The sequence below is a fragment of the Microcebus murinus genome, chromosome X, assembly GCF_040939455.1.
Source record: "Microcebus murinus isolate Inina chromosome X, M.murinus_Inina_mat1.0, whole genome shotgun sequence".
In the NCBI taxonomy this organism is placed as follows: domain Eukaryota; kingdom Metazoa; phylum Chordata; class Mammalia; order Primates; family Cheirogaleidae; genus Microcebus; species Microcebus murinus.
This window is the reverse complement of record NC_134136.1, coordinates 4,616,077-4,639,965: the sequence shown is the minus strand read 5'-3', so window position 1 is coordinate 4,639,965 and position 23,889 is coordinate 4,616,077. Positions and strand designations below refer to the sequence as shown.

At 44.5% G+C, this 23,889-nt stretch overlaps 1 protein-coding gene across 5 annotated transcripts in view; it reads right to left on the bottom strand.

Annotated features, from left to right (window-relative positions):
• DLG3 (discs large MAGUK scaffold protein 3) overlaps positions 1-23,889 on the bottom strand; it is a 54,446-nt gene that overhangs the window by 5,605 nt on the left and 24,952 nt on the right. For 3 of the 5 annotated variants that reach the window (XM_012736226.3, XM_012736229.3, XM_012736230.3), the window contains 6 exons: positions 19,211-19,325; positions 6,761-6,937; positions 6,455-6,530; positions 5,542-5,641; positions 1,715-1,756; positions 426-476 (listed from right to left, as the gene is read on the bottom strand). In XM_012736226.3, the coding sequence (XP_012591680.1) occupies positions 426-476; positions 1,715-1,756; positions 5,542-5,641; positions 6,455-6,530; positions 6,761-6,937; positions 19,211-19,325 (561 nt within the window). Of the gene's footprint in view, positions 1-425; positions 477-1,714; positions 1,757-3,473; positions 3,520-5,541; positions 5,642-6,454; positions 6,531-6,760; positions 6,938-19,210; positions 19,326-23,889 lie in introns of all 5 variants that reach the window. The other 2 variants (XM_012736227.3, XM_012736228.2) reach the window with 2 other exon arrangements.

Here is a 23,889-nt window from a genome sequence, read left to right as displayed (position 1 = left end):
ATCAAAGAGCCTTTAATTTGAGAATACCTAAGTCCAAGGCAAGTCTGAAACCAAAAGCATCTCCCAACAGATTCAGGAGAAATCTCTGCACTGACACCAGTAGCTGAGAAAGGTTTTTGCAAAGCATCCCCCAAAGGGAGGGACTAGGACCTCTCTTTCAGCAGTGGCTATACCTGTCCTTTGGGAAACATCCTGGTAGCAGGCACAGGCACTGAGAGAGGTATACACTGGATGGCCTCCCCCTTCCCTATGACACTAGGAAGGAGTAAAAAGGAGGAGGAGGAAGAACCCAGGGGCTGGATGTACCATGAGTTGGGCCTTCCTCCTCCCCCGGGTCCCTTCCTCTGTTGCCATAGCTGCCCACTGCATTGAGCCCCATGACCGGGAGGCTAGCACGAAGGCAAGGCTCTCAGAAGGGGGCTTACTTTCTTGTCGTGTCACTGGCTCATATGACAAGATAGCATCCTCTTGTCCTTCTGCAACAAAAAGGAATAGGTTAGCACTGTATGATCTGCTTCCCTACATACAATATTCACCACACTCCCACCCCAGATGGAAAGTAGCCTCAAGTGGCACTTGCTACCACCTGCGCTATCATCTGTTTTGCTTTCTGCTGGCAAGTAAGCACAGGAAGCCCTTCACTGACCCTGGGGCAGGAGTCAGCAGTTCTCTTGTTCAGTGAAATTTCTATCAGTGAGCAAAGGGCCTAGTCCCATAAGCCATGAAGCCTCCACTGAAAACCACCCCAATTTCTGAGGAACTGTTCGGCTATGTTCAGCAGCCCCCTTGCTCTGGGAAAATGACAGGGATGCTTCAACTGGTTGAGACACACTTGCCGGAGTCCTCTCACCTGCAGGCTGAGGAGTCAGAGCACTCATGCGGGTCTCCAAAGCTGTGGCCTACTTTGCTGTTTTAAAGGGTCTACTTATCCCCACCTCTGTTGGAAGAAGCATCCAAAAAAGCGGTACGTGGCTGGGCTAAGGGCCCCGTGCCCTTTAAGAGCAATGCTGAGCCTGCTCTCTCCTCATGAGCTCTACATAACCTAGTAATGATGAGGTTTTCCTAAAACAGTCACCAAGCCACTTGATGCTGGATGCCTGGATGCCCCAAAGTGGCTGACAACAGCCCTGGGGAAGGCAGTGATATTTGCATCAAGCCACAGGATGCTTGCTAAAAGGCTTCTTCTGAGCCTGTGACTTCTGGGCAGATTTATGAGGCCTCTAGCCACCACAGCTCATGAGGTTTGACCTGTGGTTCCTCTGGTCTGGTCACAGGATCAAGGAAAACTGGGCATTTAACCAGCCCAAAAGATAAGGAGGTCCTAGTGACCTGGAAAGACAGATCCAGAACAATATCCCATAGGAGACATTTTTCTTTTGGTCTCTGAGCAAATCTGTAAACCTGGAAGCATCTATAGCCCAGTGCCCATGGCAGGGATTTACTCTCTGGTAGTTCACCCTTCCCAGGTCCCAGGGATGGTTTTAAGTCAGGCCCTGGCCAGAACTACAGGGCTTATACTCTCCTTTAATCCATGGGGCAAACCCCATCCCATAAGGAGAATGAACTGGCCACAGCATTTCCAGGATCTCAAAGTGTACATGGCTAAAAGAAGCACCAGCCTCTGAGCAGAAATGGCAGCCGTGAGACACTGGAATGAGGATGACTGGGACACATGGTAGAGCTGTACAACATGGAGGGAATGACACACACTTACTGGAACTGCTTTCGCTGTCACTGGTGTTGGATGTCACTCCCTCTGCAAGCCAACAAGAAAGAGACTCCAATTCAGAACACACCACTAAGAGGTCACGAGAAGCACAAAACTCAAATGCTCCTGGAGCGAGACACTGAGCTGCCAACCAAGTCAGGCCACATGAGGCCTGCCACATCCAGGCTACCAACTGGGAGGCACAGCTCCAATTCTGAGCCCCTGGCCATCTCATACTTGTCCCCAGAGCCCTCTTGGTCTGCCAAGTTCCACCCTACACACTATAAGCCTTGCTTCCTTCAGCAGCATCTTCTTCATCTGAATCAAAGAATTGACTTGGATGGTTTCCCAATCCTATCTCAAAATGCATCTCCCAAGGCTAATGACAGGAAAGAAAAGGCAGTGACAGGAGCAAAGAGAAGTCCACAGAGCAGGCTGCTCATGAATTTCCTTCCCAGACAGAGCCCCCAAAGTACAGAATCATGTGATGCTGCAGAAGTAAGAAGCTAAGCACTGGATGGGTTAAGCAGACACCAGGGAGCGCTGCTCTGACCATTCGGTCCCCCCAGCCCTTGCCGCCACTCCAGAAAAGGAGGGCTTGGCTTCAGCAGTGAGGCGGGGCATGCCTCCATCCACAAGACAGACATGTATGTCAAAACACAGAGACAACAAAATCAACAAGAACACCTTGAGGACAAGACAGCGCTCCTGTCTCAGATGGGTGGGACCTGCCCATCTCTGAGTGCGGGTGGAGAAAGCTCAAACAGAGGAGCAGCATTCACAGGAGGCCCAAACCAAAGTCTGCCCCTCCCAGCACGACAGGCGCATGAAGATGAGACATGGACACACCAAACTATGGAGAGAGACACTGCTTATTTCAGCCAAGACCACACTGTTCCAGACCATGATATGCTGTGGCCCCTCAGGTAGGACTGGCTGAATTGCCACGTGTGACTAGTTCCTGAACAACCCCTGATGGCAGCTCCTTTGCTTTCAGCCTTTATGATTTATTGAAGGAGAGTATATGCTGACAGAACCCACCAGGCATGGCACGTGTCCACGCACCTCTGCACACAGCAGGGAGGCCGCTAAGGCCCCATCATCTAGGCCCTTATCATTTTCCACTCTAGGATTATTTTCCAGAATGGAAAATGAAGTCAGTCAGAGTTTTCCTAAGATAATGCACTAGCTGTATATGGCCCATAAATGGTGCTGAGACCCCCACCAGACCAGCTCAGCCCCTTAGAGACCCTCTGTGGAAACCTATTTGCTGAGGCCCTGGATCTGCTGGGACACTTAGATGCCGGGTGGGTAAAGGGTTCGCAGTACCCTTGCCCCTAGTTAGAGGGACTACAAGAGCTGCAATCCCTATACCCAATTCTTTAATGTGTTACTGGGAGAAGAATCCAACTAGCAGGCACCCCACCCCTTGACAATAGGCTAGAGATTAGCTGAGTGGTTACCCTGGAGAAGCATTTCAGGCCCACCTCACTTCTTAGGTGGGATACCAACCTCATGCCCTCCTACTTCAAGGGGCAAAAGGAAAACACAGACATGAATGATAGGGATTTTTAGGGTACCAGGGATCCAGAGTAAATGTGTGACATTTAGAACCACATGCATATCCTCCTGCTGTGGTATCAAGAGTTCTCACAAGCACTGCCCTCCCCTCGCCCTTCACCCTCACCCATGTCCCCTAAACCCCCACCCCCACTACCTTCACTCATGCCACAAATACAGTTAACGGTGTGTAAGTTTGACTTACTCAGGTTCTTTGCTCCATAATAATCGTCACTTAACCCCGGGAAGTCCTGATTTCACAGACAGCAAGGACAGAGAGAAGGGGAGGGTGGGAAGGGGAGGGAGGGAGGGCAGGGGGGAGGAGGGGAGGAAGGGAGGGGAGGGAGAGAATTGGGGAGAAGAGAAAAAAATACAGAAAAAAGACAAGGGGAAGGAAGAATACAGAGGCAGGTGAGCACTAGTGACAGAAGTGTGAAATACTATGAAGACCTATAACTTCAGTGAGGTCAAGAACTTTGCTACAGAAAGAACATCCCAGGCCGGCGCGGTGGCTCACGCCTGTAATCCTAGCACTCTGGCAGGCCGAGACGGGTGGATTGCTCGAAGGTCAGGAGTTCGAAACCAGAAAACATCCCAGGTCAGATAAGATATCTGGACTTCATGCTGCCCAAATTTGTTGCCAGAGGACCTTGGCGTGAACTAGCTTTCTGAAGTAGTCTACAGCTGCAGGCCCACAGGATAAGACAGGTGACACTCCAAGGTTTAGAGCACCTGCTTTGAGAAAATTTGTAGTTGTAGAGCCCAGGTCTCTGCTTTGACCCTGAAATCACCATTTGCCTCTGTAGGTGCCTGAAAGAGCAAATATCCATGTGTGCCAGACTGGCAGACAGAATTACCATACCCCAAGGAACTTTCACTGACTCACTCTGTCCAAATGCTTCAGGGAAAGCTTCATGCAGTCTAGTGTGTGGCCTCCAAAGCTGCCCTGAATTGTGCAGACCGTGGGGCAGGGGTGGGCTCAGCTTCTGGAGAATAAGACCTAGGGTACTTTCAACTCTCTCATCCAATGGGCACTCCTCTCCCAGGCTGGGCCACTGAGCAGTGGATACCTCCCCAGGCTGGGCTCAGCATGAAGGTACTAGGACTCATCTGGTGAACTTCGGTGACGCCACCCCAGACCGTCTCCTATTTTCACAAGCAGAACCAATTTTATCTATTGCTTCTTCTTGAGCTACCCCAGGATGAAGAGCCATGGCCTCCACCTGGATGAGGACACCCTCTACCTACCATGTTCCATCCCAGATGACAATGACCTACACATACCATGACCATGAATCAGGCTGGCCTTAAAAAAAGGACATTTCCTATTGGTACTATTCAGTCTTTTGCCAGTCCCAACAGCCCGGGACCCCAAGATCCCTCCATGTAAGACAGAGAAGTCACTGGTAAATGAGAGATGTTTACAATTCATGATGAGACAAATGGGAAAATATTTTTCAAGCCAGACCTGGTGTTTAAGATTAGGGTTAGAGCAGTTTATTTCTGAGGCATACAGTAGAGCAAGAAGATTCATTAGGACTAAATTAGATTTTAAAGTTAATTGAGTTCAGCATTATAACTTTTTCTGCCAAACCAGCTTTGCATTTCTCAATAAATCTTTATTTGGACAATGTTGAGCGACACCCCTTCCATGTCAACTCATTTAAGCAGGAAAGATTTTCTTGTGAGAACTGGCTCTGTAGGCACTCTATAACGACAGTGAATCTGCTGACAGTCATATGGATATCCCGTGTGCTTATGTATGTGCGTGGGATTTCTGAAGTAGCCCTGACTCCAGGGATCCTGGGAAAAAAAGGCTCTTCTCTTGACATAGATGAGTGAAGTTAAGGGAAAGAAAACACAAGAAGGAGGAGCCAGGAGAGCAACACTGAGTCCCTAGACCTTGTTTTCTTAAAAAACCATTTTCCTAACCCTGACACTGGCTGAAAACTGCTTTTCACCACCACAGGAGAGCTCCGTTTGGCACTTCTGATGCCAGTGCCACACACTGCCTGGAGGCTGGCCCTGGGACCAGTCCCACCTCAGCACCTCCGACATTCGTTCCAAGTGAGGAGCTGGACAAATTAAGACCCAATATCTCCCCGTGCAGACCAGTTTCTGCCCTGATTCTGTGAATAGGCAGGTGCCCGTGCACAGAGGCATGCACGGGGCCACACGTGCCCTTGCCCAAACTGCTCCTAAGGGAAGGTGCAACTGAGGACGAGAGGACAGGGCTGTGGACGGTCTGCTCTCTGGACTCTGCTGCTACTTACGTTCCTGTATGCTGCTCTCCTGGGCCATGTTTTCTTTGCTCTTGTAAAATGGAAATTTTCGAGAGAGGCGGAAACTCTTTTTACGTTTCGTTTTGATCGACTGTGAAAGAACATGAAGATGGAGGGGAAGGACAGAAGAAAAAAAAACAGAACAATGGATTTTAAAGCATGCAAGAAAACTAAAATGGAGACAATGGTGAGCTAAATAAAAGACCATCTCTCACAAATGGAGTCTAAGAGATTAAATGAAAGTTGATGTAAGAGGAAAATTATGTTTACAGGAAAATGTTGTAGGGATGTTAGAGGTTTCTACCTAATCCAGAATCATAACACTCACTGGCACTTCCTAAAGAACAAAGGTCACTGTAGCCTCGTGGACACATGCCCTAAGGTGCCATTGATATACAGAGTCATCTACTCCATGTCTCTCTTCCCTCTACTGCTCCGGAAGTTCTTTGGCCTGTGAAGCTCATAGAAGAAAAGGGGTAAATGGATAGCCCTCCTGCCTCAGGTTGTCTGAAGGGAGGTGGGAGCTCTGGGGCTGGCCTTCTCGGCTGCATGATGGGGGCAGATTCTGTCCAGGGTCCCCACAACTCCGACAGGGTCTGTAAGCCAGGGAGACACCCATAAGTGGTTTGATATTCCCCGAGGAAGTCAGCCTTCCAGACAGTCCAACTCCAATGCATCTTCAAGAGCCAGTACCCATGGGGAAGGAGCACAGACTAGCCATAGACTTTCTAAGTGCTCCCTCACTGCTTTCTGAAAAGTAGTCAATGTTCTGCTAGGGCAGAGCCAGACTCTTGAAAAAGAGATTTTCTTTTGTGCTCCCCACTTCTCTTACACATTAGACCAAACTCCAAGCCTCTCACCTCTCTGCACATATAGGCTGACTTCCTTGGGGGTTCCCACTTACCCTGTTAGACTCAATCATTCCCGTCCTGGCATGGAACTTCACAGTTTTCAATCGAGCTCTTTCTTTCTTTTCCACCCTGTTTTGGAGTCAGAAAGAAGCTCTGTTACTGCGAGAATATGGTCTTAGCAGTGGGTTTCAACAGGAACAGCAGCCACTTTTTGGCTCATTGAGTTAAAAACATGTCAAGTACCACTTCTCTACCAACACACATGTTGCTCTCAAGCAACCTGTAGCATAATAGGAAAACAAGAAAGAAATACCAGCAAGAGGGCAGGAAAGGCCTTGCTCGTGATCATGACAACTCACCTCTTCTTACTGGGGATCACACCGATCTGCTCACTTTCTCCATGTGGGGTCACCAGCCTTGCCTGCCACCACTCATCATCGGAGGCATTAATGACATGCAGAATATCACCATAAGAAAAGCTGAGCCCCTGGCTTGGCAGGCAGCTGTCCCGAGTCCGATCATAATCAAACAGGGCCCTAAAAGGCACAGTGAAAAATAAAGTGATCATCCAACCTTAAATGCCAGGAGACTGGCACCCTGAAAGGATGGCAGAGGAAGGCCAACCTAAACAGCACAGATATAGCAGCTTCACAGCAGAGCAGAAGGAATTCTCCAGGAAATTGCTTCCTTCTTTCAGTCCCCAAATGGCAAATATGCATCCCCTTTTCAAAGGAATATCCCATTGTCCCAACAAGGGGCATAAGGGAAAATCTTCTACAAATCCCATCTCCTCCTGGCTTCTGGACTGGAGGTGAAGTCCAAAGTAGAACTCACTCAATAGCCCTCTCCCTCACCCACATTCTAGGAAACTAGCTCTACCAAAGGGGCTTTCTCAGTTTACAAACATATCTTCAATAAGTAGTTGAATAAGCTGGGCTCAGTGTCTCATGCCTGTAATCCCAGGACTTTGGGAGGCCAAGGGGAGTGGATCATTTGAGCCCAGGCATTTGAGATCAGCCTGGGTAACATGCCGAGACAAAAAGTAAGAAAAATTAGCTAGGCATGGTGGTGTGTGCCTATAGTCTCAACTACTGGGGAGGTTGAGGCAAGAGGATCACTTGAGCCCAGGAGCTCGAGGTTACAGTGAGCTATGATGACACCACTGCACTCCAGCCTGGGTGTCAGAGTGAGACTCTCTCAAAAGCAGAAGTAGTTGAAGAGACAACAAAAAATGTTAACTATGATCCCAAACAATGAATGTTTTTTTATTGTTTTTTTGTTTGTTTGTTTGTTTGTTTTGAGTCAGAGTGTCACTGCCCGGACTAGAGTGCCATGGCATCAGCCTAGCTCATAGCAACCTCAAACTCCTGGGCTCAAGCGATCCCAAGTAGCTGGGACTACAGGCATGTGCCACCATCCCCGGCTAATTTTTCTATATATTTTTAGTTGGGCAATTAATTTCCTTCTATTTTTAGTAGAGACGGGGTCTCGCTCTTGCTTAGGCTGGTTTCAAACTCCTGACCTTGAGCGATTAACCCACCTCAGCCTCCCAGAGTGCTAGGATTACAGGTGTGAGCCACCACACCCCGCCTAACAATGAATGTTAAATGCAGCAGAAAAACAAAAGAAAGAAAGGGTCCTGTGTCCTGAGGCAGCAAAGGAAAAAGCAAAGGCTGCCACTAACCCACACAATGATAAAGTTGAAAGGGACCCTAGAAGTCTCCCAGTTCAGTCTCTTTCTCTTATATATGGGGAAACAGAAGCTTAGGGAGGAAGACTAGTTTGACCTAGGTCACACACCTAACTAACCTGGGACAGAACCCATGTCCTGTGACAAGACGACATGCTGTCGTGACACGATATAAACGAAGCACAGTAAATGAAAGGAAAGAAAGGAGTGGATACAACAATTCACCAGTGCCCAGTTAATTCGGCTACAGACATAAATCATCTTCATCCCCTTTACAATTCCTAAATAAAAGTCCTGAATACCTGGTTCTCTCTGCCAACACACTCTTCCTCTTCTCCTCATGTTGGCCCTTTTCCATCTGGAAAAGGAAAATAAACTACTCTCTATCCTAAACTTTGCCTGGAGAAATCTTTCTCAAAACTTGTGTGCACTAACTTCCACCCTAACAGAAAAGAGATAAAGGTGAAAGTGGGAGAAGGTGCAGGGAGAGCTATACCACCCAGGCTTGTGGAAAAGTAGTCCAGCTTGGCTGTAGCTGGAAGTCCTAGGAAATGATGCTGTAAATAAAGCTCTGGGGCAAATTTTAGGAAGCCTTGAATAAACCTGATCCAGTGGCCCCTGAAAATTTGAGAGTGACACATCAAAAGTGTTTTAGAAACATTAACCCAATCTCATATATGATGGGATAAGTGGCCAGGTGTGTGTGGCAAATTTAAACCAAAGCTCAATCCTTCTGGGCCTGCTGCTGACTCTAGCTCTGGTGAGGCTGGCATATTTCACATAAGAACTTCCTGCTCAGAGAACAAACTCACCTGGATAAAAGTTTCTACTTTTCTCATCCAGTGGATCCTCTCCTCATCAAGTCACCACAAATGGGTGATTTCAGTGAGAAGTTTGTATTTTTCTACCTGCAATCTAGACTCTGTCTTCTTTATATTTTCGGTTAACAGAGGTCTTTGCACACACAGCCCAGTGGATTTCTCAGAACCCAGTTCCAAGACTTCAGCTTCTACCTGCAACATGGTGGCCTGTAGCTCAGCTGGAAGCTGCAAGTAAAACACACTATTTCCCCACGTGTGAGCCCAAATGAAAGACAGAACGTAGTAAAATCATGGAGACAATAAAATACTCATTTACTGTTTAAAGTTCTTGAAACAGAATCCTTAAAAATCAATGTCAGAGGATTTGAAAATGAAAATACCGAACTCTAACAAAAAGCCCTTTTTTCTTTCAATTTACACATTCAAGGCAGTAAGGAGAGCAATAGAGTCCAGCAGATAAGGAGGTGATGTTCCTGAGGTGTTTTCCCAGTTCCATGTGACAGAATCAAATCTGAATTCATTCACAGTGCCTGAGTCCCATGTTTCCTAAAGCAAGGAAGGACTTCTGTCAGCCACTCCTACTTACTTAGACAAGCATCATAAAGCGACCTTATTCTCAGCAACAATGAGAAACACTAAATATCAGTATGGGCCTCAAAGATTAGAACAAATACAGCAAGGAAAAGAACAGAACTTGGGTTAAACACAAATTAGTTCAAGGAAAGAAGGAAGGAAGGGAGTGAGGGAAGGAGATGTTAAAATGAATTAGGAGAGATTAGGATGAATTTGTTGAAGATTAGAAGGCAGAGTTTACTGGTTACAAGTTTAAAACATAATATACACTTTAGCACCTCACAGAACCATACTTGACCTTTGGCAACAGCAGTAACAAGCTGTAATAGGTATGGTAAAGTTGATGTAAACATGTTTTCCGGATGCCAGGAATCCAATTATTTGTAATTTTTTAAACATCTGAGGTTCAAATAAAATTAATATAACAGTTTATTTCCAAGATGAATTTTAGGTACCTTACATTATTAAAACCCATAGAGCACAAGCAAAGTAAAAGCAAAATAAACACAGATCAAAGTTAACAAGACTTTGCCAGTAGTTACCTCTGCACATTGATAATTGTCTGTTTGCTTTTTTTTTTTTAACTACAGCATGTGTTCCTTTTACAATTTTCAAAAAATGTAAGTCAATTAAAAATGAAAGTGGGGAAACAAATATACCAAGCACTGGCTTGAGTCATTTACTTCAGATAAGGAACACGTTTGGCTCTAAGTTCCCTGGCAAGTAAGGCAAAAAAAGGAAGTTGTATTAACTCCAATTTACTAACAAAAAGCAGTACCCAAGTCTATCTGGATTTTGTTGATGACTTTATGAATGATGAATGAATGAGGAATATTGAACAAGAGGATGGACAGTGCCTTTTTAAGCTATGATTTTATTAAAGACATAGAAACATATCTAAATTTGAAATTCTGAACTAGAATATTATTCTCAGTTGGGAATGTAAAAGATGAATTAACAAGAATTTCCTTTTCTGTCAATCAGAGCTGCAAATAGGAAAAGAACTTTGCAAAACATTGGAGCCTTACAGTTCATTTTGTCCAACTTCCTATCTAATAAAGGAAATTCCTTAGATATTCTCTAAGTTTCTTTCCAGCTCTAGCATTTAATAACTCTGGGTCTTTCCTAAGTCTTTCCTACCAGGCTACACATTCCCAATTCCTTCAACAATCCTTTCCTTTGTCATGATTTTGATTTGTTTTCCAAACCCATGATGTGGATTTTCTCTAAATCCACTTTGTCTCTTTTTCCTGTTGAAATTTTATTTGTCTAAGAGCTAGAAAACTTCCTCACAGATGATGATGGCAAGACCCAGATATGCACAGGGCCTTATCTAGAGTTGCACAGGTGGGAGAGCAGGTGTGTGTGTGTGGGTAACTCTCAGGTCAGGACTCTTAAAATCTCAGAAAATTTCACGAGGTCAAAGTCACAGTCATGTATATATTACAAAAAAATTAAACAAGGTAATTCTCCATTTGTCTACATCTAGAAAATACTATTCTTCCACTATTTAAATACTTACTGAGTCTCCTTTATGTGGGGCACTGTGTTAGATGAAAAAGCAAAGTTCCTGGCCCTGTGAAGCTTGCTATCTGACAGAGTATGTTGAGTATATTGTAGCAAGAGGCCCTGAAGGAGGACAAACCAAGGTCTAAAAGCATTTACAGGGAGTATAGATCACGTCTAGTTTGGGGAAGCTATGAGGAGGTATTGCTTTTTGAATTGGGCCTCAATGAAGGTTCAGGATTTCAAAAGGTGATGATGGGGAGAGGTCCTTCCAGCTCCAGGGAACAGCGTAAACAAAGGACTGGACTGTTGAGCTAAGGAGTTTGACATTCACTTACTAGGTCTTGTATGACCAACTTCATTGCCTCGGCTTTTTTATCCTATTACCAGGCTAAACTTTCCTGTGGAAATTAACCTGGTAAAAGAGAATAGATCAGAGTATTAAAGTCAAACAACCTCTCATATGACATATATTTTCAAGTAATCAAAAAAAAAAAAGGTTTGTAAATTAGACCTTAATACATTTTAAAAAAAATATCAACTACCTTTCTAGGATCTTTAAGAAATATGCTAAACTGTGGCTGTCTAGCAGTGACAGTCTCTCTGAGAAACAGCCTGGAATCTGAATGAAGTGACAGTTTGGCACCTTCTTATAAAAGCTTCATTTTAGGCCAGGTCAGAGGAGGAAGGAGCATCTTTCTCCACACTGATATATCCTCTCCCTCCCCTTCCTATCCTTAGGGCAGGCACTAGAGATAGTTAAGGCAGACTGAACCACTGTCCCAGAACTGAAATCCCATACAAGCAAGGCCCAGATGACACAGCAACCAAACATTTCAACCCAATTCAAAAAGAGAATGACCAGGAAAAAAAGAAAGCAAAACCTATTTGTCTCCAGACACCTAAAGAAAGGCCATAAAACCATCTGCCACCTTGGTCTCATTTTACATATATATATGTGTGTGTGTGTATCAGCTTATCTGACAAGGTAGTGTGTTGGGAGAATAGAAGCCTCAGAAACCTGGCCAGGCGTGGTGGCTCACACCTGTAATCCTAGCACTCTGGGAGGCCAAGGTGGGAGGATCGCTTGAAGTCAGGAGTTTGAGACCAGCCTGAGCAAGAACGAGACCCTGTTTCTACAGAAAATAGAAAAATTAGCTGGGCCTGGTGGCGTGTGCCTATAGTCCCAGCTTCTCAGGAGGCTGAGGCAGGAGGATGGCTTGAGCCCAGGAGTTTGAGGTTGCTGTGAGCTAGGCTGACACCACGGCACACGGCACTCTCTAGCCCAGGCAACAGAGTGGGACTGTCTCAAAAAAAAAAAAAAAAAAAAAAAAGAAGCCTCAGAAAACCCCTTATTCTTTCTGGGTGTCTAGATAAAAAGGATTTCATAGCGGCCTCTGAGTTAAGGACTTGGTCACATCAGAAGGAAACACTGTGTCATGAGAGAACAAAGCTCATGGAAATATTACCATCCCGGGCCTAAAGCCACAGTGCTCAATATACACAAAACATGATTCGCCCCTGAATATGCTCCTCCTTAGTTAAGTCCATGCACCTCTATGAAGCCAGGGAGAGCCAGACCCTGGGTATTCCTGTAACTTTTCAAATATCGAGGCCAGGTCAGAAAAATATTAAATTATTTAAGAGAAGGATGAAGAGTGTGGCACAGGAAAAATGTGACATGTAAAAACAAAGCAACAGTAGACAACAAAGAAGCTTTTTGGAGCCATCTCACCATCATAAGGAGCTGATGCAACTTCCCAGGGGTCTGTGGGTTTGAGTTCCTGAGCTAATCCTCAGCATTCTAGCTTTCAAGGCAGCTCCCTGTCTCCCTAAAGAGAAAGTGTTTCCAAGGGTCTTCAAAGATATGTTGCTAAAGAGGTGACCTTTAAAGTATCCCCTAAGAGATACATGTATCCACCCACAGGAACAATGCACATGTTCAGGGGAACTTTGTTGAATCTTCCTTTCAGCTGGGCCCTCTCTCTCTGTTGGATGGGAGAGCAAGAATATAATCAGCTCAAAGTGAACGGGTTATCAGGCAAAAGTCTTTGTAGTTCAGAACCTAAATTGTGATCCAGGGACATCATAAGCACCTGGCACAGCCACCATGGTGTCCTACTGCACCAGAGTGCAAAGAAAATGGCAACCACCAAGGAAACTGGTCAAGCAGGTTTCTCGATGCAAAGCAAATAAGAGCACTATAGCCTCAAAGACAAGGGGTTGACTCTGCTGAACTCACTTAGTATTGTGCTCAAGCCATCTGTCTAGGTCAGCCCCCTGATCCCCTCAGCAACTCGCCAAGTCCAAGTCTTTCCCTGCTTTGTGATCCTGCCCACTCCAAATTTCCTTCTTCTAAATTCTTATCATGTACTTGGCAGCAACCTTTCTTTATATTTTCTATTTATTGCTATTTAATTCTTGCAAGAGTGTTTTTTTTTTTTTTTCTGAGACAAAGTTTCTCTCTGTCACTGAGGTTAGAGTGTGGTGGCATCATCATAGCTCACTGCAACCTCAAACTCCTGGGCTGAAGTGATCCTCCTGCCTCAGCCTCCCGAGTAGCTGGGACTACAGGCGTGTGCCACCACACCCGGCTAAGTTTTCTATTTTTTTGTAGGAACACAGTCTCATTCTTGCGCAGGCTGGTCTCAAACTCCTAGCCTCATGCAATCCTTCTGCCTTAGCCTCCCAGAATGCTAGGATTACAGGTGTGAGCCATCACACCTGGCCTCTTGCAATATTTTTTGATGTTTCGTATTATATCGCCAAAGTGGAAGCCCTTTAAAGACTGAAACCATGTCTTATGCTCTGTGTGGGATTCTGAATGTTTGCAAACAGTAGATGAGACCAGGCTACTGGGGGTGGAGATCCACAGAATATCCTCCCAGTTACTAGCCCTCACAGTGTTCTCCTACTGTATTTCCCTTTCAGAGTAATTGGGGTCTAAGACATCACTTTCTTCCTTTGGCCAGAAAGTACTAGATAAAGGGCATATATTATTTGAAAACTGAGCAGCCCATCCCTTGTCCAGTCTGTATAAAGCATGCACAGAAAGCTATAATGCAGTGGTCACTCATAAGCCCTTGACCGTAGTGAGAAAGTTAAAATTTCCAGCAGCCTCTAAAAAGCAGCCTAAAAGCCTGAACCCAAGCACTCAGGCAAGTACAGGGTGGGTTATCACAAGAGGAGTGAGTGCAGCTAGCAGCAAGTCAGGTCGCCCCGGCACACCTTGAAGAAGGGTGTATGGAGAGTAGGTAAGGGCACTTTCCCCCTTAATCTATCTCAAAGTTTCAGGCCTTCGAGGGCAATTATGAAGTTAGAGAGGCATTCCAGGACCAATCAACCCACAATGAGTGACTGTTCAGGGCTCACAGCATCTGCAGATGACAAGATGAGCTGAGGGATTACAAGTACAGGCCCAGTAGTGTTTGGGAACAGGCAGTTCCAGAAGTCATTGATGCAGGAAACTCTGCCTCACACTCTGGTAGCACTGAACACTTATATACATTGTCGTTGCTTTTTAAAATACATATTATCACCCCTCCCAAATTCTGTCAGATAGTGAAGCCTGCCTATATTATCTTGTTGGCATCTTAATCCACTATTGAACAAGACTTTAATGAACAAGACCAGTTAGGCTCTGCCAAGCACCACCACCCTGGGCAAAGAGAAGAGTAGTTGCACAATTAATGTCTGCTTATTGACAGGAAGGAGCATTGTCTACCCTTCTTTGATGACCAAACCAATATTTCTAACATTGTTTCTTGAATCAAGACTACAGATACCCCAACATTATTTTCTTCCTAGATTGGGAAGAAGACTGGGATGGCAGATGGCCAGTCAGGAGTCTGGGCCTCCCAACTGCCTGAATGCTGTCCTGTAGCTGCAAAGAATGCAGCCAGGCTAGCCTGAACAGACTTTCAAAAGCTATTTCTACAAGTATACTGTTGATCCTCTTGGCAATCTTTGGAGGACAAGGTCTTTCCTTCCTTCATTCAATAAATAGATAAATAAAAATAAAATACAAGTATAGAATGAGATCATCCCTGGAACCCTAACCTACCCTGTGTCTTTGTACTGCCTTCATATCAGAATCGCCTGAGTTAAACACCTAGCCTCCCAACCCTGAACAAGAGGCTCAAGAGAGGTATATATCTGTGGTCTTTTCCAGCGGGCAAGGCAAATTCACCAGCAGAGCAAAAGACCTAGGCTGGGCAGACCAAGGGGCTCTGCTCATTCTGCTCATCCATTTAAGAGATGATTCTACTATGGTGAAGGGTGGGGAAGACCTGTCCCATTAAGTCACTGGTGACTTTTAAACCAAGTTTCATTTTCTAAATACTGTTATCTTTCCTTCTTGCTCCTGCTCCCTGGTCCACAAATCCCATCTCCCCTATGGTTAGCACAGCTGCAGCTCCCTTGAGTTTCACCTGCTATAACCTCAGTGCAGCTCTAAGAGGGTGTTATTTTCTTCTAAATAGTTTTGCAAGCCCATGCACACCAGAGACGGATAGATACACAGGGAAGGGAAGGGAGGAGAAACATGTCAGAAGGGCAAACAATAGCAAAATGAATTGGAGATGAAACCAAAACAGAAAAAGGTTCCTTCACTTTAACGGACTTGCTGCTCAATCCTTTCTGGGTAGATGGCAAGCTGCCAGAGGGCAGAAATCACACCTATGCTTTACTGCTTTCCATGTAGTAGGAGCAAAACAAAGTGTAACGTTTAGTCATTTCAGTGATACAGAAATAAATGTTTATTGTGACCTGCAAGCAGTCATTCTTGAGTGCTCTGATTGTTTGTTAAAAAAATCCATTTTCCGAAACCTGGTGAATCTAACTCGCTAGAAGAGGAGCCAGAGATTCTGTATTTTTTACTAACATTCCAGCTGATCCCTAACAGTAAGTTGTGGAAATGCCGAAAGAACCACACTTTATAGTCAGAGCAACCAGGTTTAAATTTTTTAGCTGTCTAACTGGAGCCTCAGTTTTCTTGTCTGCAAAATGGGAATCATATATCTACTTTGTAGAATTATTAAAAGGATTTTAAAAGTCATTTAAAGAGAATAACAAAGGTCCTGACATATAGTAGGTGTTCCCTAAATGTTTGTTCCCCTTTATCCTAAAGACACTGGGGAACTAGTGAAAGCTTCTGAGCACATCATGTCCAGCTTATTGCTTTAGCTTCAACCCCCTCTGCAACACCCAGGCAAATGGTTCCCCAGCCTCTTCTGTAACACCTTGAGTGACAAAAGATCAAATTTACTATATCCGGAAGCAGTCCATTCCATTTTCTGACAGTTTTAATCATTAGCTCTTCCTTCCTTATGTTGAACAGATCTGCCTTGGGTGACAGAACAAATCTAATCCCTTTTCCACATGATAGGGTGAGGCAATTAACTTAGATAAGGAAAGTACAAGCTGCTTGTCTGAGGCACTGAAAGGGCAGCTTTATTTATGCACACACGGGCAAGTAGTTGATATGCAGGTCTGGAATTCAGTAAAGAGATCAAGGATGTCATTTATACAACAGGATTTGAAGCTGTGAAAATAAATGACATTGCCATTTAGGGGGCAGAGCTAATGAAAGGTCCTGAGGAATGGCCAGCAAGGTAAGAAGAGAGCCTTTAAAAAAGAAAGTAGGTGATTCATGGAAACAAATGTGGTGAAGAGGTCAGACCAATGTCAGAGAACCAGTCGTTAAATTTGACGACTAAGAGGTCACTGCTGATCCCCGATAGAGCCAAGCTTCTACTCCTCTGGAGCTTCCCAGACCTGCTCAGAACCACCACGCTGAAAAGCAGATGCACACTTCCTTTTGGGCTAGTGAAAGAGTGGTGATATGAAGTAGCAGCAGCAAATACAGATGACTCTGACATTTCCTAACCATTAAGACAAGTTTTTCCAAATAATGCTCCCATGCTCTTATCTTTTGGGGAAACACTGCCTAGTGCAGTCTCTCCTGGAGAATAATCACAAGGAAGAACCCTGTTTTCCTGTTTCAGCCTGCATTTGCCCAACTTCCTGAACCACTGATTTTTCACACAATACTTTTAAAAATTTTTATTTATGCATTTATTTGGCAGAGATGGGGTCTTGCTATGTTGCCCAGGCTGGTCTCAAACTCCTGTCCTCAAGTGATCCTCTCACCTCAGCGTTCCATCATGCCAGAATTACAGGAGTTACAAGCATGAGCCACTATGCTGGGCCCACACAATACTTATTAACATGTTGAGGAACTAGCATTTCCTGGCACATAATTTTGCAAATGCAGTAAGCAAAAGAAGACAGACAGTAGTTTAAGGGACCATTGGTATCAAGAGGATCTTTTTCTTTTCAAGAATGGAAGAAGCTTAAATAAGTTTATATGCTGAAGAAAGGGAAACAAGTGCAGCGTTTAAAGCCAAAAACAGGAACAAAAGAAAAGAGCAAGCCAGGTTCCATTAAAGGGGTTAGCTTAGCAGAGGACTTCAGGTCACTGCTATAACATAGGACACTATTTTCCCATATTAAATCTAGTAATCACAAATGGTTACTATTTTCTAAACCATATCTACTTTCTTCGGAGGATACAGATGTTATCTAGACAAGGTTAAGGGCAGATTATATAAACTGATCCACTAGAAACAGAGTCATGGTCTCTACCCTCCTTCCCAAAGTTAGGCTGAATATATCCCTTGCCTGGGCCAGAGAAGGGTGTTCCAGATCAGGAACCAATGCCCCACTCCCCTTGCCCAGACAGGGAGAACTCTAGCACAGGATAGGCAGAGAGGGGAAATCTAAAAATAAAGCTCTCCGAAGAAACTGTCTTGCCTAAAGAGCAGCTTCCCACGCACACTGGAGTGCCACATCTGCGGGGGCTGGAAGCACAGGAACGGAACAATCCTGACCAAGTCACGTAAGCATTACCCATTTTCAGGGGGTGACAGCACATTTCTGATTCTCCCCATCAGCACCCCAGTGTCTAGGCTACAGGCTTGGAGCAAGGGCTTTAGTGACAGACAACAGGACTTTCTTTTCTGGGAGACTAGGAAGATGGCCAGGGACTAGTCCAGCCTTCCTACCATTCTCTTCCCTTCACAGCAGGAGGTGAGCACAGCAAAGGCTCTCAACACAATAGGAGTGGAGTTCTAGTGGGCTTCCGTATCAGAGGTGGGGCTCCACTCCCAACCTCCCTGTAGTAGGGTTAGCTATTGTCATCTCACACTCCAAGGACACAGCAATTGTCACATTGCCAAGCAACTAGCAAATGTAGCCTCCCCACCCCTAACAGGTATCAGAGGCCACCAGAACAAGTTCAACCCAAGAGCTTGATACAACCCCACACCTAAGCATTAAACACACGCCATAGCTACTTCCCGCCCAGGAGAGTAATTCCACCACCTCTTTCTCTAAGGGTTTTAACTTTGAAGAGATACAATGTACTTGCACCAAAGTGTTGGAGTTTTGCCAAGAAATAAGGCAGGAAGAAGGAAACTATAGTGTTCATTTGGCAAATCCAGCTCCTCAGGAGGTTTGTACTTTGACCTGACAAAGTATTATACTACACCTCAAGGGTCAGAAGCTCAACCTTGGAAATATCTCAGAATAGCTTTTAGCAGCAATACAATCAATGCTATATATCTGTTCCTTCCACTCCCTCTTCCTAGGGAACATGCACCATCCCATCCCATGATTCACAGATACAGCAGACCAGTGCAGCAGGGGATTGTGGGGGAGAATGGAAACACAATAAAACATCCAGAATGCAGCAACCTGTCAGTTCTTTGGTCTCTTAAAGAGACCCTGTACCAGAACACTGTGCTAGCTGATATGCTCAGATACAAATCCTGATATCTATTATGCACATGTGCAAGGGGATGGGGGGGTGCCAAGTTTTCCCCTCAAAGCACAGATTGCAAGCAAAGTACTTTGAACATTTGACTGCTATTTGAATGCCGACTAGCAACAATCACCCAACAGTCTTTTATAATTAGAGCAAACTGAAATTTTCCCGTACTGACCCATACTGAGTCATTCATGAGCAAAAAGGAAGAAGCCAGCTCACAAAAGGGAGGAGATACTGACCATAAAATACGCAACCTGAGCATACAGTGAGAAGTGTTATTTTAGTGCTGGGAGTACACACTCCCTACCCCACTAGTTAAACAAGAAGGGTTGGGTTGGCACAGAGCACCCCTCCTCCAGCACAAGGCCTGGTACTCAAAAGGGCAACTTACCTGACATACAAGGACCTCTTCTCACTGGTTCGGAGGGACCCAGACCCAGAGCTCATGCTGCTGTTCATCATTTGTTCTCGTAAGTCATGTATCTTCGATTCAAAGCGACTGTACTCTGTCAGGGAGACAAGGGAAAAGGCAAGAAAAGAATGAACCCAAGGAGCTTCCTTGAACCTGCATGCCATCGGCCAAAAAGCCACGAGGACACTTGGCTTCAAAGCAGCCAGAGCCAGCCCAACCAATCTTTGCTTTGATAAGCAAAGTCCCTCCTCCAAGCACAGAAAGACAGACTTCCCTCCACTCCCAGACTAATAGAAGGAAAGAATGCACCTAAAAAGGGAATAGCATTTGGGCATGTGAAATGAAAACAGCTCTTATCTGCCTCAAAATCTCACTGATCCTTGAAAAAATAACAACTGGAAAGAGGTTCCAGTGCAACCTTTATAAATCTTTAGAGCCGACACTAATGCCACCCAAGGAGAGCAGATGGGAAAGACTTTCCCAAAAAGCGTATTGCAGAGAGAACAGATGGCCCTGAGACTCAGAATGGAGGGGCTGGAAAGGACCTGAGGCCACTATATCATTGTTAAGCGAGGAAGACAATTTTGGGGGATGACTTTTTTTGGGGGGTGGAGATACTGGAACCCAGTACAGAGGTAAAAACAAACCTCACAACCATATGAGGAGAATTCAAGCTCTTCTGAGTTATTTATTTCCCTTTAAACAGCCTCTTTGGTTTCAGTAACAATCAAACATTAAAACACAAATTCTCCCAAACCTAGAAGTCTGCTGACACCTCTCACCTCCAAAATCATCTAGTCAGTGAGGTCATGAGTTCATGCCCAGCTTTGTAGCCCACTGAGAACATCACAACAGCCTCAAACAGCCCTATCACTCTAGAAAGGTAACTACAGGTTTATGCCCAATTTAAGAAAGCCTGATATAGGAAAATTAACTCCAGCCGTGCAATTATTATAAAAGGCTTTTTATAGGGCTGCTTTGCTGTGACGTTCTCCTAGTACATTTAAAATATGATATTCACACTTACCACACACACAATTACACATGTTCCAGGTCTATAATTGCTGCAAAAATGGGGTATATCTAAGGCACAGGCTATGGAAATGGTAGAAAACAGGCATACTTCACTGTGACAAGCTGATTTTAAAGGAAGTCAAAATTTATACTAAGGGTTGAATGTTGGGGAACTGCTTTAAAAACCAAACACATTTCCAGGAGAAAAAAATTCCACAAAAGTGTTTTCATGCATCATAGATGGCTGGCAAGAAGCATCCCCACCTAGTCGGTATGACTCTACAGGAAAAAACAAAACACCTGTTCCAACACCTGACACTCCCCTTCCTGCAGCAAAGCAACCTGACCTTCAGCTGGGTATAAAGAGAAATGCTAAAAAGCCTAAAGAGGAGGGAATGGCATTCTAAGTCACGCAAATGGCCTCTTCTCAACAGTTTCTTTTTGTTCACTGTGATATCAATGAAGCCAACTGGTTAAATTAATTTGCTCTTTTATTCGTCACGCACTGGTGTTACGGAGATTTGTCCTCATTACCTACTCTCATCCCTGGAATACTGGAAGAAGCAGTTAAGTCACTGACTCACTCATTAAATGTTGGGGGCAAAAAAGACACAACAGGTGGACAACCTCCCTGTCTTTTAGGGTTACACAGCAAGACATCAATATCAATGAGGTACCCCAGTCTAAAGGTAGAGGGTGGTGACCAATGTGTCATAGAAACCTTGGACTGCTGGAGAGCACAGCAGCAGGAAGGCCAATAGACCTTTTAGAGACAGCTCAGACACTGGCCCCACGCCAGGGCTCGGCCCTCTACACGGGGAGGGGATTGGTTCTCCTTGGTTCCTTTCTGGCCCTCTGAGCTCACCAACTAAGGAGAGAACCATGTGAGACAAAGAGATTTTATGATAAGGCAGTCCTTTCTTGGGGAAGATAAGTAGAAGACAGAACTATGTATTGAACCCAGAACAAAAAAATATACCCAATCTATCTTTAAGCCGTTTTTCTAGTCTCAAAACTTGTTTATGTATTCCCTTCTTTGGAATTGAGTTGCCTACTGAACTACAACTTAGCAGCGGGTCACAGCAGTTGCTTAGTAACTAAGTTTCTTTAAAAAATGCTTTAAAAAACAACTACCAAACCACCATTTCCTCAAAGCTCCTAATCCAAGGCTGATAATTCTGGGCCACAGGGCCCACTTAAAATAGACTACAGAAAGAGAGCAAAGCTATTGTTTTCAGGAATCCGCTTTTGTTTTTAAACTAAGATTTCAAGTTTATTAAATTGTGTTTTATTCATTTCTTTTTCCATTCAGATGATCCCCATAGAGCTCCTGCTACTCATCAGTCTCTGGCTTCTATTCGTAGAGTTATCTAATGTCCATTGCACAGAGTAGCCTTTGAATAAATGATTGTTGGGTAAATGAGCAAATTAGAAAGCTGTCCAAGTCGATGCTTCTGTTCTCAAACTAATAAACCTAATGGTTTATTTAACTGATGGCTGCCAGCTTCACTGATGGCTTGGAAAGGTACTTAAGAAGCATTCCCATTTACTTTTGTTCCTGAAATTAACTATTGGGAGCAATTGGGGTTTATGTTTTTTAAACACCCTTTTGAGATGTTAATAACTCACAAAGGGCAGCTGGTTAACAGAACTTGTATACAACAAAGGAAAAAAATCATTCTAACAAAAAACTGTTTAGACTAAAGATACATAGTACTTCATCTTAATATTAGGGGTATCATTTTCCCAGGATAAAAACTTCACTTAGGCTGAGTGCGTGGCTCACGCCTATAATCCTAGCACTGTGGGAGGCCGAGGCAGGAGGATTGATTGAGCTCAGGAGTTTGAGACCAGACTGAGCAAGAGTGAGCCCCCGTCTCTACTGTAAACAGAAAGAAATTAGCCAAACAACTAAATATAGAAAAAATTAGCCAGGCAGTGGCACATGCCTGTAGTCCCAGCTACCCAGGAGGCTGAGGCAGGAGGATCGCTTGAGCCCAGGAGTTTGAGGTTGCTGTGAGCTAGCCTGATACTACGGCACTATAGCCCATAAAAGAGAGTAAGACTGTCTCTGTGGGCCAGGGACATTCACACATGTAATCCCAGCACTTTGGACGGCTAAAGTGGGAGGATCACTTCAGACCAGGAGTTCCTGACCAGCATGGGCAACATAGTGAGACCCCGTCTCTACCAAAAATAAAGAAAATTAGCCAGGTGTGGTGGCACACACCTGTAGTCCCAGCTAATCAGGAGGCTGAGGCAGGAGGATCACTACACTTGAGCCCAGAAGTTCAAGGTTGCAGTGAGCTAGGATCACGCCACTGCACTCCAGCCTGGGTAAAAGAGCAAGACCCTATCTCTTAAATAAAAGAAGCATCTATCTCAATTCTAACTTGCCAAGGTCCCTCCTTCCTTTCCATTCATAACCAACAGCCATCGTAGCCTTCCCTGGAAGGGCATTTCCTAGGCCAAAGTCACTGTCTAGGAAGCCCACCTGACCAGCCTCTAACCCAAAGGGCCCACTTCAAAGAAGCAACACATTACTAAAATCTCAAGCCTACTAAACAGAGCATTATTCATGGTTTTCCCAGAAGAACTCGACCATTAGTGACCCACAAAGATATCCACAGTGAATCATCCTTTTTTGCTCCCTTTTGCCAGTTGCTATCACAGAAGGAGAAACAAGTGGGAGGGGGCACAATTAGAAGTCAGTACTGAAACAGGGTTTCTCACTGACCACCTGCAGTGCCTCTAAAAGATCAGGATTTTGGACCTCACTCCAGACGCACAGAATCAGAACCTACAGAGACAGGGCCCAGGAATCTGCATTTTAATGAGCATCAAGGTGATTCTGATGCCTGATAAAGTTTGAAACTGCTGGTCTTGACTTACGGAATTGAGTTTTGTTTTGTAGTTCAGAGAAAGATAAGGCAAAGATTCTGCAGTTTGTCTCAAAAGGAAGGCAGGACAAAAGGGTTGGAAAGCTCTCAAAAATAAAATTTGTCGAGTCAAAGTTTTAAGTGTGCAAAAATAAATACATAAATAAAATTCATCAATACAACTGCAAATCCCATGAAAATGGAAAGTGCTAAAGAAGCCACAGTCCTATGTGCCTAGAGAGAAAGCTGATGAGTTTACTTTTTTAAAATTATAAAAGTTACATGTGATTTTTAAAAAATCTTTAATTTTTTTCTTTAAACATTTTTGTATCACTTCTCCATCCCACTATCCAGAAGTAACCACTGTTGGCATTTTTAGTATGTATCCTTCCAGACTTACTTCCATACATATACAAAAAGATAATCAGAGTCTCAGCCCTCCCCAACTCCTTATGCAAAACAGAAGGTAAAGGCATCAGGAACCTGTGAAGAACTGGCCACACAGATCATTCAAGAAAATGTCCTTGCTAACCTCATAAGCAAGGACATGCAAATTGTAACTGTGTCTAGCACCTAAAACTAAAGCCTGTTTGACTCTGCACTAATAATGAATTACAAGTTTGTCTTTACCGGTAACAAAACTGGAGACACATAGAATCAGACGTTCTTCCACCTACCTAGGGGCATCTACATAATTGCTGCTTCCTTCACTCCCCTTGTATCATTCCCATTATTTAATGTAAAATGTAGATTTCCTGGCCTCAC